The sequence below is a fragment of the Natator depressus genome, chromosome 21, assembly GCF_965152275.1.
Source record: "Natator depressus isolate rNatDep1 chromosome 21, rNatDep2.hap1, whole genome shotgun sequence".
NCBI classification, from domain to species: Eukaryota; Metazoa; Chordata; order Testudines; family Cheloniidae; genus Natator; species Natator depressus.
The window spans coordinates 13677698-13692087 of NC_134254.1; the positions used below are offsets into that span (position 1 = coordinate 13677698).

At 56.2% G+C, this 14390-nt stretch overlaps 1 protein-coding gene across 1 annotated transcript in view; it reads right to left on the reverse strand.

The window, feature by feature from the left end:
* Positions 1 to 14390, reverse strand: part of CACNA1S (calcium voltage-gated channel subunit alpha1 S) — an 87079-nt gene that overhangs the window by 47967 nt on the left and 24722 nt on the right. The window contains exons 6-19 of the mRNA XM_074935826.1: positions 13715 to 13920; positions 12301 to 12404; positions 10900 to 11048; positions 9697 to 9778; positions 8707 to 8867; positions 8043 to 8268; positions 6330 to 6537; positions 6004 to 6124; positions 5464 to 5578; positions 5210 to 5303; positions 3871 to 3940; positions 2843 to 2975; positions 2367 to 2496; positions 149 to 208 (exon numbers count right to left, since the gene is read on the reverse strand). Of these exons, the coding sequence (XP_074791927.1) occupies positions 149 to 208; positions 2367 to 2496; positions 2843 to 2975; positions 3871 to 3940; positions 5210 to 5303; positions 5464 to 5578; positions 6004 to 6124; positions 6330 to 6537; positions 8043 to 8268; positions 8707 to 8867; positions 9697 to 9778; positions 10900 to 11048; positions 12301 to 12404; positions 13715 to 13920 (1859 nt within the window). The remainder of the gene's footprint in view (positions 1 to 148; positions 209 to 2366; positions 2497 to 2842; positions 2976 to 3870; positions 3941 to 5209; positions 5304 to 5463; positions 5579 to 6003; positions 6125 to 6329; positions 6538 to 8042; positions 8269 to 8706; positions 8868 to 9696; positions 9779 to 10899; positions 11049 to 12300; positions 12405 to 13714; positions 13921 to 14390) is intronic.

Below are 14390 nucleotides of genomic sequence, written 5' to 3' on the forward strand. Positions count from 1 at the left end.
CCCCGCAGTGTCTGTCTGTGTGCAGCAGCAGCCTCAATCAAAGATTCCCCATTCACTGCAGCCACTGCTGGCTCCTGCCGCTGCTCCGGCCCGATCAGCGGTTTCCCATCGCTGCACACGGTTTCCAGGCAGATGGGGTGTGACTCACCTTCAGGACTATTTCAACTGTGAACACGGAGGTGAAGCCGATGTCAAAATATCCCAGAACCTGAAGATAAAAATCAAGCAGAGGTTTTGGTAACTCAGGAGACAGGATGTTATTGGAACGTCCTACAACCGGGAGCTCTGGCAGACAGAGGGCACGCTGCCCCGCTGAATCGAAACTGCACCCCTGGTGCTATTAATAAATACAATAATAATACATACATGCTTTGCACTGTGACTGCTCCTTTCGCGCCAGCATCTTTATGACACTAATGAATTAAGCCTCCCAGCCCCCATCGCAGTTAGGAAAGGATTATCCTTGGCAGAGCACAGCAGACCAATGGTTAGAGCCCAGGAGCCAGGATTCCTAGCTACTGTTCCCAGCTTTGGGAGGGGAGAGTGTTCATAGAATCGTAGAATATCAGGGTTACAAGAGACCTCAGGAGGTCATCTAGTCCAACCCCCTGCTCAAAGCAGGACCAACCCCAACTAAATCATCCCAGCCAGGGCTTTGTCAACCCAGACCTTAAAAACCTCTAAGGATGGAGATTCCACCACCTCCCTAGGTAACGCATTCCAGTGCTTCACCACCCTCCTAGTGAAATAGGTTTTCCTAATATCCAGCCTAGACTTCCCCCACTGCAACTTGAGACCATTGCTCCTTGTTCTGTCATCTTCCACCACTGAGAACAGCCGAGCTCCATCCTCTTTGGAACCCCCTTTCAGGTAGTTGAAGGCCACTATCAAATCCCCCCTCACTCTTCTCTTCTGCAGACTAAACAAGCCCAGTTCCCTCAGCCTCTCCTCGTAAGTCATGTGCCCCAGCCCCCTGATCATTTTCGATGCCCTCCACTGGACTCTCTCCAATTTGTCCACATCCCTTCTGTAGTGGGGGGCCCAAAACTGGACACACTACTCCAGATGTGGCCTCCCCAGTCAGTGTTCTAGTGGTTAATGCTGGCGATTTAGGGTCAGGACTCCTGGGTTCAATTCCTGGTTCTGGGAAAGGACCATGGCCTAAGGTGTCAGGATTCCTGGGTTCTTTTCCCAGCTCTGTAAGCATCTAGCTGGGTGACCTTGGGCAAGTAATTTCCCCTCTCCGGGCCTCAGTTTCCCTATGTGTAAAACAAGGTTAGTGATAGTGCTTTGGGGTCCTCAGATGAAAGGCGCTACACGTCCAAAGTATTACAATGCAAGACAATTTAAAGGTGGGGAAACTGAGGCAGCACTAGGGGCAGAAGCCAGGAGTCCTGATTCCAGTTTTTTAGAGCAGTCCTAGTTTACCTCCATGGAAACTTGAGCTGGCAGGGAGTTGTTTTATTGAGACATACCCAGCTGGTCCTTGCAAGTGAGCTGTGCCCCAGAGGAAAGCAAAACCACCCAGCCCCAAGATGCCAGCTGGCGTGACCTGGGGGAAAACTCCTTCCTGACCCCAAGTATGGGGATCGGTTGGATCCTGATCACGTGAACAAGAACCAGCCAGCCAAGCACCTGAGAGAGCGGATCCTTGGTGGCACCTCGGCAGCCTGCCCAATGGCCCACCTCCAGCTGTGGAGTTCTGATGAATAACTCCATCCACACTTATGGGGTCTCCGAGTGCTTCACAGGGCAATGTACTGCTCTGTGGGCATCCCTACCACTGCCCGCACCACAGGGGCCGAGCAGCTCCCAGCGGGGAATGAATTTAACTTCATGGGGTAGCTTTATTATCCCTCTGCTACAGACGGGGATGGTGAGGCACAGAGAGGAAGTGACTTGCCCAAGGCCACAAAGTAAAGTTAGTGCCAGGGCTGGAATGAGAACCCAGAATCCCCTGCTGTAGCCATGGAACAGGCTTTCCTTCCAGAGCCAGGAAAAGAACCCAGGCCTCCTGAATCCTTATCCCCTGCACTAAACTCTCCTTGGACACAAGCATGCTGAACCGTTGTTCTAGAACTCCACAACTCTCCTGGCAGAGCCAAGAACAGAACCCAGGAGTCCCGAGTCAGAATTTCCTCCTCTAACCATAAGCCAGGAATAGAACCCAGGGGTTCCGTCTCCCAATCCCCTGATCTAACCACTATACAACGCTTCCCTCTCAGAGCCAGGAAGAGAACCCAGCTGTCCTGATTCCCAGGCCGCTGTTCCAAACTCTCCCTGGGCACAAGGCAATAGCCTGGCAAGCAGCTCCCCTGAAGCTGCACGTTTCTGGTGGCTCAAACTGCTTTCCCCATCCTGGGCACCTGGTTCCTGAAGGACTCGGGCCGGATGGGATCCTCAGCCGCCAGGGAGACGCTGCTGAGCAGAATGAAGAGCAGGATGAAGTTGGTGAACCAGGTGGCGTTGACGATTCGGTGGCACAGCACTCGGACCCTGGGGAAGGGAGAGAGGAGAGGCAGGCTGAGACTCCGCTCCTGTGCTGGCAGAGCGGCAGTCAAAGCATTGCCAGCTCCAAGGGGGCTAAGTGACAGCCCAGGCTAGAGCTTGGGGAGTGGTGCACCTGGGGAGATCCCTGCGTGAGTCTCGGGGGTGGCACCCCTCACTCTGTGCGCCCGGCACGCTTGTACCCCGGGACAGCTTGTGGGCACAGATGGCTCCAGAGGCTCTAACAGCCCGCAACAGCTAAAGGAGTCACGGTAGCTCCCTTGAGAGGTCCCAGGTTCTGTGCTCGCTGATCACTGCTGGGTTTCGGACAGATGGGAGGAGAAGCAGCACCTACTTGTTGGTGGGGCTGAAGATGAAGAAGGCGCTGGCTTCGGGCATGGGCACTGCTTTCTCCTTGAGCTGCAGCTCTGCCAGGGGGCGTGGCCGAGGGCTCAGGGGGATTTCGGGCTCATCTTCCTCATCATCACCTGTGGAAGAGCCAGAAAGTGGGAAACATAGTCTGTGTAGCTCGCATGTTGGGGTCCTTCACTTAGCAGCAGCCAAAAACAAAAAACTTAGCAGAAGCTGAAACTTAGAGGTAGAGAAGGTTCCCTTGGCCCCTCTCCGTCCTGGGCAGCCAATGAGGGATTGTTCTCGTAACCATCCAGAGTCCGGAACTGGGGATGATGAGACCACCGTGGTCCAGCAGCAGGGTGAGTCCGCAGAACAGCTCTGACCCTCCATGCAGGGATCAGGAACATGACATCTGGCCATGTTTCCTTTTATGCCAGGCAGAGAGAGTGTGGTCACCACCATTAGATGAAGGGCTGTGGCTCCCCTCGCATCCCATAGCCCCTGGGGGTACTCACAATCCCACTGTGGAGCAAGATGCTGCTTGCCATTAGAGACCCATGGGGCAAACCCAACGTCCTGACTTCAAACCCTCCTGGCCAAAACCAGCTTCCGGCTCCCATTGCTATCAGTATGTGTGTGTGTGGGGGGGTCCCCCATCTTATGACTCCTATTGCGCCCCCTAGTGGGCAGTGGGACTCGACCCTCAGTGAAGCAAGTAACACCCCACAAGCAATGGAAGAGGCATGTGCAGAGTCTGGTATCCCCCCCAGAGAGAGCTAGAACTCCCTGATCACGCCCCCACCCACATTCACAGACCAAGCGCTGCAGAGAACTGCACCGAGTTTATTCCAGCTCGGCGTCCTCTGGAAACAAACCATGTGGCTTTCTGCATCATAATAAGCCACTAGCTGAGCTGCACTCTTGGGACCAGAGCCCTCCAATGGGATTTCTCTCTGCCAGCCACCCCAACCCTTTCCGTCGCTCTCTCCACCTCTCCGGCTGGAGGCAAGGATCAAGCCAGAGCCTTACCTGGGAAGTCCGCAGAAGGGTAGGGGTCTTTGATCTCATTAACGTTTGATTCAAACTCATCCACTTTTAACTGAGAAGGAGAGAGAGCGGTGAGTAGCTGAGCATCCTGGAGAAACCACCCGTGGCACTGCCAGGGCTCTGCGTGCCAGCCTTCCCCAGGCCAGCAGGACAATGCTGCACAGCGAGAGGCAGGGAGACCTCCCCCCATCTCCCATTGGGGCAGGCGCCATCTGTTTGTTCTGTGTTTGTACAGTGCCTGGCACAGTGGGGCACCGACCTACAACGGAGGCTCCTAGGCAAAGGCGGATTAAGGTTCCCTGGGGCCTTGGGCTAGAGCAAGTGGGGGGCCCCTCGGCACCCCTTCCGCCTGTGGCCCCACCCACAGCCCCACCCCTTTCTGCCCCTTCCCCCGGGACCCGCCCCTGTTCCACCCAGAGTCCTCCCCCACACTGCAGCCCCGCAACCCCTTTTGCTCCTTTCTGCCCCTCCCCCCGCCCCCCACTGCGGCCCCAAGACCAGAGAAGCTCTGTCCCCTGCCACGGCCCTGGGGCCACAGCAGGGCATGAGAGCTCCTTCAGTCCCAGGGCCGTAGCTGGGGTCTGGATGCTGGGACTTCCCCCGCCATGCCCTGTGCTTCTGCGTGGGACCAGGATCTGGCCGCTGCCGGGCATCCCCCACCCAGCAGGGTCAGTGCGTGGGGGCTTCCCCAGCCCCACCCGCCCGGCAGCCGCAGCTGCAGGCTTTCACCACCAAGAACAGATTTTTTCCGGGGACCCCCCACCCCCGTTGGCTGGGGCCCCAGGCCCAGTGGCTAATCCACCACTGCTCCTATTGCTACCACAATACAAATAATTAACAATAAACACCCCGAGGCAGGGGAGCCAGGATCACTGGACAAGGGCCTCTGACGGGCCCTACGTGTGTGTGTGCGTCTGTGAACCCGGGTGCGTAGAAAGACCTTGAGTGGAAACTCCACCGAGACAGCCCCTTGGTAGAGGACCTTTGATCCTGGGCCTGTACCCCCTGAGTCTCCGTGTCCCCCCCGTGTTCTGGGAGGGGGCAGGGAAAGCAGGCTCTCTCGTCAGAGGAACGATCCTGCAGGGCATACAGAATGGACGTCTTGCTACAAGTCTCCGGAGATGCATCTGCTGGAGCTCAGGACTTTGCCCCCAGCCCTTCCGTGGGCCCCGGGGAATCCCCCTCCCTCCCTGCATGGCTATCCACCTTTCATGCACGACAGGGCGAATAATGGGAAACCATTACTGCTCGGGAACGTATGCCGCAACTGATGGGGAAAGTTCCCCTAGGCCTTTGGCCAGATGAGCTCAGCGGCACCGACCTTGGCTGTGGTGGGGATTCCTTCGGCCTTGGCTTTCTGCTCCAGCTTCTTGGCCAGCAGGAGCTTTTCCTCTTCGGATTTCTCTGGGTAACTTCTGGACGGGAGGAACCGAAAAGGAGAGGTGGGGAGTGAGGCCATGGCAGAGACCCAACGAATGCTGCTGAGATGATGCCCGAGGCCAGCAGCTCGCATTGATTTGCAAGCCCTGAGCCCTTGGGGGTTCCTGCTTTTGAGCAGCAGGGAGCAGCACTGACCTGGACATTTTCCTTCGCTTCCTCTCCTCGGCTTTGGCTTTCTGGGCAGACGTCAGGCTCTCAGCCTCGGCCAGATTGTCCACAGCGATGGCCAGGAAGACATTGAGCAGGATATCTGAGAGGGGATGGGGCTAAGGAAGCTTCGGGAGCATACACATATGTGGGGGTTGCCTCTTGTGAGGAATGAGTCCCTTCCATGGCCGGGGCTTAGCGAGAGCCTGGGCGGTGACACTAAGCAATGTATGCAGGCAGCAGGCTCAGTAACGAGCCCTCTGTGTACCCATGACAGCTGCCTCTTGGCTGTCACCAGTGAACCTCCATTGGTGTCAGCAGTGGGATCCGAAGCCATGAGACCAAGAGAGCTACCCAACTGATTTTTTCATCCCTTTTAACCCCCACTCCTGGTACTATGATGTCTGTACATACCATACCCAGCCCCATAGCCCTTCCCCGATGTGTACTTGAACCTAGGCGTGACTGTGCTGGACAAGACAAGAAAACGCCCAGCTATTAAGCCCCTACTGGCTAGAGAGAGGATACAGTTCCCACAGACGAAGAGGATGATGAAGTAAATGCAGACCAGCATGCCGGGGAAGGAGGGCCCTCCATAAGCCATGATCCCGTTGTACATGATTGAATTCCAGTCTTCTCCAGTCAGGATCTGGGAGACGGGGTGAGTGAGAGAACAGGTCAGGTAGAATCATTCCACTGACCACTGGACAGTCCTGACTCCTTGTTTCCTGCTCTAACCACTAAGTCACCCTGTCCCCCAGAGCCCAAAAAAGAACCCAGGTATCCTGACTCCAGCCCCTCCTCTATGCGTTAGACCAGCCGGCTTGATGCCCGCTGCACCCCATGCCCCGTACCTGGAAGACACTGATGAGCGCCTGGGGGAAGTTATCGAATGTGCTACGCAGCACCTCCACATCTTCAAAGTCGTACTTCCCGCCGAAGAGCTGCATCCCCAGCAGGGAGAAGATGATGATGAAGAGGAAGAGGAGGAGGAGCAGGGAGGCGATGGAGCGGACCGAGTTCAGCAGGGACGCCACCAGGTTGCTCAGAGAGGTCCAGTACCTAGTGCGAGGAGAGGCACACAGGCTGCTTACGGCGCAGGGCACCGCTGGGGCACACAAGCAGAAATGGGGGGCAGGGTGTGCCCTGCTCATTTTGAGAGGGACACGCCATCATCTCATCCCTGCTTGGCCGGGGGAGGCCCTCACCAAATGTCTCCTGTGTGGTCCTGGGGCCAGGCGTTAGACAGGAGATGAGAAGAATAATGCCTAACTCTTCTGTAGAGCTTTTCATCAGTGCTGTAGATCTCAAAGTGCTTTGCAAAGAAGGCCAGGTTCATTGTCCCCATCTCATAGGTGGGGAAACTGAGGCACTGGGCAGGGACATGACTTGCCCCAGGTCCCCCAGCAGACCAGTGGCAGAGGTGGGAATAGAAGCCAGGTCTCCTGATTCCCATTCAAGAGGGCTCTCCACTAGGAAACACATCCTAGTGCTCAGTTCCTGGCTTCGCCACAGATGTCTCATGCGACCACGGGCCTGGCACTTAGCCCCTCCGGGCCTCCGTTCCCCATGTGTGAAACAGGAATAAGGATGCTGACCTGCCACACAGGGGACATGAGGAGGAATCTGCTGCTGGGAGGCACTCTGATGTTATGGTGGTGGGGGCAGATAAGTACCTACCTAGATAGGTCTGGGGAGCCAGGTGAACCCCATGCCCAGCTTCCCCCCATTTTCATTATTGCCATCAAATACCCCAACCTAGGGAAGTGAGGTTAATGAATCCCGTGGCATTCTCAGCTCTGTTGTGTCTCTGGGACCCCTCTGGCAGAGTGGGCTCCTGCCCCTGCTCTGGGTAGCTGTGAGGAGTCTCAGTGGGTCCCAAAGGACAGGCTGAGCTGTTGGTTTGTCTCATGGCAGGAGGGCTCAGACCCTGCACTCTCTACGCCTTCCTTCCAGCAGGGCCGCAGGTAACGACTCAGAGCACGGTATGCCCCTCCACTCACAGGGCAGCCTGATCAGCTGGGGGCTGATGGTGGTGAGTCAGTGTCAGATTAGAGCCCTGAAGTTCTGTGTCCCAGCCCCCCACCTCCCCCGCTTTGAGCTGCTAGACCCCATTCCCCTCCCAGAGCCGGGGACAGAACCCAAGAGTCCTGGCTCCCCGCCTCCTGCTTTGACCCGCTAGACCCCACTCCCCTCACAGAGCTGGGGAGAGAACCCAGGAGTCCTGGCTCTCAGCTCCCTACTCTGACCTACTTGACTCCATTCCTCTCCCAGCGCTGGGGAAAGAACCCAGGAGTCCTGACTCCCAGCCCCCCTGTGCTAACCACTAGACCCCACTCCCTTCCTGTGGCAGAACCCAGGAGTCCTGGCTCCCAGGACCCTGCTCTAACCACTAGACCCCACTCCCCTCCCGGAGCTGTAAACAGACACTAGGTATCCTGAACCCGGCAGCTCATAGTTGTGGTCATGCCTGAGGCCTCAGAAGGGGTAAGGACAGCCCAGCCTCCTCGTGCAAGCCCCCCTGCCCATAACGCCTGACCCCAGGCCCTGGGGAGAGGTGCCCCCACCTGGTTATCTTAAAGATCCTCAGCAGGCGAATGCACCGCAGGACGGAGATGCCCAGGGGCGACATGACGTTGATCTCCACCAGGATGACCTCCAGGATGCCGACGCACACCACGAAGCAGTCGAAGCGGTTGAAGAGGGACATGAAGTACTGGTGCAGGCCCAGGGCGTACATCTTCAGCAGCATCTCGGCCGCAAAGAGCGACAGCAGCACCCGGTTGGCGCTGTCTGCAGGCAGTGAACCCGGGCGGTCAGCGCTCTGGACCGAGGCGGCAGATCCCCCGGTGGCCACTAGCGGCCGCTGGTGAGACCACCTCCACCGCCTCCCTCTCGCTCCGCCCCCCTGCTGCCTCCCTGTCCCCCAGCCTACGATCCCGGGGCAGAGCAGCCGGGAGGAGGAGGAGGCTGACTCACACTTACCTGTCCAGCTCCTAGCCCTGAGCAGCGGAGGGGAAACACAAGACCGGGAGGAAACTACACGTGCACGCCGGCACGCTTGTGCGCGTGCACGGTTGCACGGGTGTGGTGCGCAGGCGCGTGCATGGGTGTGTGTGTATCTATGTGGGTGTTCACGCCTGGGCAGGCGGGCGCGCCCCCCCGTGCGTGAGGCTGCACTGACCTGGCAGCGTCCTCGGGTGCTCCCCGGCACCGGGCCGCCCTGCTCACCTTGCACGCGGGTCAGCCACTCGGGCTGCCAGTGATGCTCGGAGGCGATTGACAGGGTGTTCAGCGAGATGAGCAGGATCACCAGCCAATAGAAAAACTTGGACTTCACCACTTCGCGGCACTTCCTGCGGACCAGGCGGTTCCATCGCCTCCACTGCCGGCTGGAGAGACGGGCCAAGAAGGATGACTTCGGGGCTCCCTGCCCCCCAGCCCCAGAGGGCAGAGCCATTGCAAAGCGCCCTGCCCACTGGCTCCTAGGGACCCACGCGAACGCATAGGAGAGGGGTTCTGCAGGCGGGGTTATCGCTTCGCCCCATCTAGCATCTTTCCTCCATCCCAATCTATTACCGGCACGGGGTCAAAGTCCCCACTTAATCGCCACGATGGCAAATGGGGATGCACCAGGGTAACAGAGGAGACGCTGGTGCGTTAATGAATAACTTGTCTCAAAGCGCTTGGGAAGCGTGCTTCATTTATCCCCATTTTACAGGTGGTGAAACTAAGGCACTTGCCCAGTGAATAGAACCCAGGTGTCCTGGCTGCTCGCCCAGCGCAGTATGCATGAGATGCCTTCCCTTCTGCATGGCAGCAGGCCCTGTGCATGCTCTGGAGAGGACACTGCCCCGCCCTTATAGAGTGCACTGGCATCACCTGTTCATCAGTCGGCATGACCTTTGATTGCCTGACACCACTCACGCAGTTCCCAGAGACCTAGGATGTGCTGGGTGGGAGGAGGGACTGGGGAAAGGAGCTTGACGCACGGTCCCCCAAAAGAAGAGGCCGGATACCACCTGCACTAGCCTTTTTCCAGAGCCAGACATAGCAAAATCCACCTTTGCATGGGCTGCACTGATCATGGTGTATCCCCCCCTAACAAAAACACCAGCTCTTCTCATAGGGGCTCTTACAACGGGATTGATTCCAAGAGCAGGAGAGTCGGGGTCCGGCAGGAGAGAGACAGAGACAGAGCGTATGTGTGCGTGTACTCACAAGAAGAGAATCCATTTGTTCATGCCCTCAATTTCATACAGGCTCTCTGTCTCTGAGCCCCCTTCCTCTGACGGCAGCATCCCTGTGAAAGAGAGAGATTTTCAGTGAGCTGGGAAACCCCTCACGAGACACATCGGCAATGGATTCCCCCTGGAGAGCCTTCCAGAAGCACATCTGGAAGGGGAACTCTAAGGGTATGTCATCACTGCAATCGGAGGTGTGATCGCAGTTTGTGTAGACACACCCGAGCTAACTTTAATCTAGCTAGCTCAGATACTGGAGTGGTGAAATCAGTGCATAATTACTCGCGGGGTTATTGCGGCTTCACCTGCTCTGGTAACCGAGCTGGCTAGATTAAAGTGATTGCAGTGCAGATACACCCTGAGAAGCACATCTCCAAAGGAAGGGCTCCCCTCTGATAACTCCCTAAGAGACACAAACCTCCCCAAGGGACACGTCCACACTGAATAGAACAAGTTTGGGAAGGAGGGGTCTTTTGGCATAGTAATGTGCAAAGAAACGGAGAGACACTAGACACCATGGGAGTGTAACCAGTGGCAACAGAGAGCAGGGGACCAGCGAGGGAGTTCAGAATTGTTATTACATATAGCTCCACAGCTGTGTAAAATGCCCCACAGAGTAAACAAAGAGCCAAGGGATTGTATCCAAGCAGATAACAGCACCCCGGGAAGTAATGGGGAAGGGGAGTTTGCCAATAACGCTTTTCTATAGCAACTTCCACTTAAGGCTCTCAAAGCCCTTAGCAAATGTGAATAATTTCAGCCCAAAATGGACAAGTATTAGTACATCCCACTACACATGGGGAAACTGAGGCACATATTGGTGAAGCGACTTGCCCGAGGTCACCCAATAAGTCAGTGGCAGAGCCAGGAACAGATTCCAGGTTTCCCAAGGCCTTGGCCCGTCCTGTGCCATAAGACTGTCTTTCCTCTCCAAAAACTCTTCATCTCTGGCAGGTCTGAAGCAACTTCTAATCCTTAAACCTGGATAATGTCAAGGGAGGGCAGCCTCCCTCAATGAGTAAACTAAGAGCCAGTGCACACACACACACCCCGCCCCCCTTTGCTCCTCCCACAGACACCCCACCCCCACCCCGGTGGAGGATTTAACTATTCTCCAGAAGCGAGAGGGAAGCCAGGCCTGGGGGTGTCCTGCCTGGCTTTGCCCAGGTGAGGATGATACCTTCTCCCCTGGCCCGGTGGCTGTCCATGACTTCGGCATGGGTGATCCAGTCCATGTAGCCCTTCAGATCCTCCTCCAGCTGCTGCTTCTCCCGCAGCTTCTGGAACGTGCCCCGTGACTTGGCCTTCTCACGCTCCTTGGTGAACTCCCTGGAACAAACCCAGATGGCTGGCACGAGTCAAATGGAGAGGGGGCGGCTTCAAGCCAGACCTTGCTCACGGGACACGCCCATCAAGTGTGTGCCACGTCCCATTCTAGTGGCTGGTCCCCAGAGAGGATAAGAGCCTACTACTGCTGCCAGCTAGTGGAATTACTCCTTTAACACAACTAAAGACTGAGAATGGATCAGTCCTGCCTTTTACCTTTGTTATATAATACAAAATTGGAGGAGGAGGAGGAATACAGACCTAATAACAGGAAATGCTTCCCTATTCCTCATTTTGTATTATCATCCTGTGGAACTCCTTGCCACAGGACCACAGAACCAGCTACTACAGCTAGATTGTAAAGAGGGCAGGTTAACATTAGGAGCGCTAATGGCTGTCCCCACTGCTGCTGTTGAGGCACACAGGACGATCCAATACTGGAAAGCCTTGAGGAAATCATACAGAGGGTCAGAGCTAAAGGGGAAGCTCACACAGCTGGAGGGTGCAGAGAGAATGCCAGCTATGCCCACTTTCCCACGCTATCCATAGTAAAGGTGACCTGTCAAGGGCGAATAACATCAGGCTTGGCTTTTTTTTTACTCCATTCTGGGGGATAAAGCCGGCCTGGAAAGGACGGATGGGTTTGTTTTCAGTGGTATTTTACCCGCTTGCTTTAATCAATGTCTTGTCTACGCTGGAAGACTTGAGGACTAGTAGGATTGTGACACTGCAGGGACCAAGACGTGACAGCTGGTTAACTGAGAAGGGAAGGGAGTTTTACAGGGACTATTTAAAATAGCCGTTGGGGCAGGGACTGTCTTTTTATTCTGTGTTTGCACATCACCTAGCACCAGGGGTCCTGGGCCAGGATGGGGACTGCTAGGTGCTACCACAATACAAATGAATAATTACAATGTGTTCATTGTCTGGTTTTGTTAAGGCTGGGGAGAAAAGCTCTCTGTATTAAGAATTCCGCCGTCCTGTCCCTTCAATTAAGGGCTGAGAGCGTCACCGCTCCACATTCCTGAGTCTTCCAAAGAGTCCTCCAAGAGAAAAGGGAAGACAAGGCTTGATAGCTTTGGTAGCCAAGGTACCAAGGAAGAGGAGAAGAAGAAAACAGAAGAAAAAGGTAAAAACCCCTTTCAGGCTTTCTGTTCATATCCCCAAACTCAAGAAGGGCCCAGCCCCTCCCTTGGGGCAGGGATCTGTTGGGACCAAGAGATAGGAGGGCGGCATCGCTGCCCATGCGCCTTACCCACTGAGCACACCCAGAACCAGGTTGAGAACGAAGAAAGAGCCCAGCAGAATGAGGCTGACGAAATAGATCCAGGGCCACTCGTTCCCGATGGCGTCGTTCACCTGAGCAGGACAGAGGCAGATGAAGATCCAGGGGGAGAATCAAATCCACCTGGCTCAGGTAAGCCCGTTATTGGAGTAGCTGAGCGCCTCACAGTCTTTACGCATGAGGAACTAAGACACAGAACGAATAAGAGACTTGCCCAAGGTCACACTGGGAGCCTGTGGCAGAGCAGGGAATTGAACCTGGCTCTCCCAGGTTTCAGATTTGTCCCTACCCATCGACCAGCCTTCCTCCCAGGAACCCCTAGGAGGAAGAAGGGCCCAGTGGTTAGGGCACTAGTTTAAGGCTTTGAAGACCCAACTCTCTACTCTGCCACAGCCTCCTTGTGTGACCTTGGGCAAGTCACTTAGCCTCTGGGCCTCAGCTCCCCATCTATGCAATGGGGATAACAGCACTGTCCAGCCTCCCTCCCGGGCATATGTGTATGTGGGTGTGGGTGTGTGGGGGGGCGGGGGGGGGTAACAACGATGAAATGCTTTGAGATCTAATGGTGAAAAGCACTGCATAAGAGCATGCATCCAATGAAGTGAGCTGTAACTCACGAAAGCTTATGCTCAAATAAATTTGTTAGTCTCTAAGGTGCCACAAGTCCTCCTGTTCTTTTCCTTTTCATGGCTGCTACTCTGAAACCAGAGCTAGGTGGTGTTATTATTAAAAGCCACCAGACACAACATCAGACGCTGGCCCAGCACCCTGTGTCTCAAGCTGCCCTCACCTCATGCTCCTGGGAACAAAGGATGCCCAGAAGGGTAACACACCAAGCGCTCTCCAGAGGCAGAGGCGGGACTGGAACTCAGCTCTGCAATTCCCAGACTGTCCCTGAGCTGTCACCCCGTCCTTTCTCCCCTACCATGCTTCGTGGCTTGGAGGGCAAGTTTAAAGTCACTTATACCTGAGCTCCAGAGTTGAGGAGCCACCCGAGGACTTGCTCCCACCATGCAAGGGTGGGGTAAGTTTGAGAGTCTCAGCGGTACTTGGATAGAGACGGTCTCTGGGGTAGGCAGGACTCAAACCATTTGGGGCTCTGCCGGGGAAAGCCAGCACCTTGCACTCCACCCGACGGCTGCGTGGCAGCCAGCCCACTCTGCTGCACTGGTGGGCGTCACCTTCTCCCTGGGGGGGCATCGCTCGGTGGCTACATTCTCCAGTAGCTGCAGAGTCTGGGGGGGCTCGCTGCCCCGACAGGGATTTCCACCCTTTGGGAAGCCTGGCCAGCCCAATCCGCTTAGTGCCACGTTCTTGTTCAAAGAGCGGGCCAGCATCTCCTCACCCCGCAGCCAGCAGGCTCAGGCCTGAGGCCCGCACCTACCCAGTAGAGGACTTCCGTCCAGCCCTCCATGGTGATGCACTGGTACACGGTCAGCATGGCGAAGCCAAAATTATCAAAGTGGGTGATGCCGTTGTTGGGCCCCGGCCACCCGCTCCTGCACTCGGTGCCGTTGATGGTGCAGTGATGCCCGTGGCCAGTGCTGGCGCATGGGGATGGCTTCTCCGTTTCCACGGTGGCAAGGACATCTGAGGGTGAAACCGAAGCACAGAAGGACAGGCTGAGCAGAGGACAGAAGGACAGCTACCTGCCTGCTGCTGCCTATAACTCAGCCCCCGGCCCCACCCAGAGGAAGGCTTTGGAGCAGTGCAATATACCGCCTAAAGACACCATATAGCCATATAACGCCCCCAGCCAGGCCATATAACGCCCCCAGCCAGGCCATACACCTCCCCGCCATGTCATACACCTCCCCGCCATGCCATATAGCCATATAACGCCCCCAGCTATGCCATATAACGCCCCCAGCCATGCCATATAATGCCCCCAGCCAGGCCATACACCTCCCCGCCATGCCATATAGCCATATAACGCCCCCAGCTATGCCATATAACGCCCCCAGCCATGCCATACACCTCCCAGCCATGCCATATAGCCATATAACGCCCCCAGCCATGGCATACACCTCCCCGCCATGTCATACACCTCCCCGCCATGC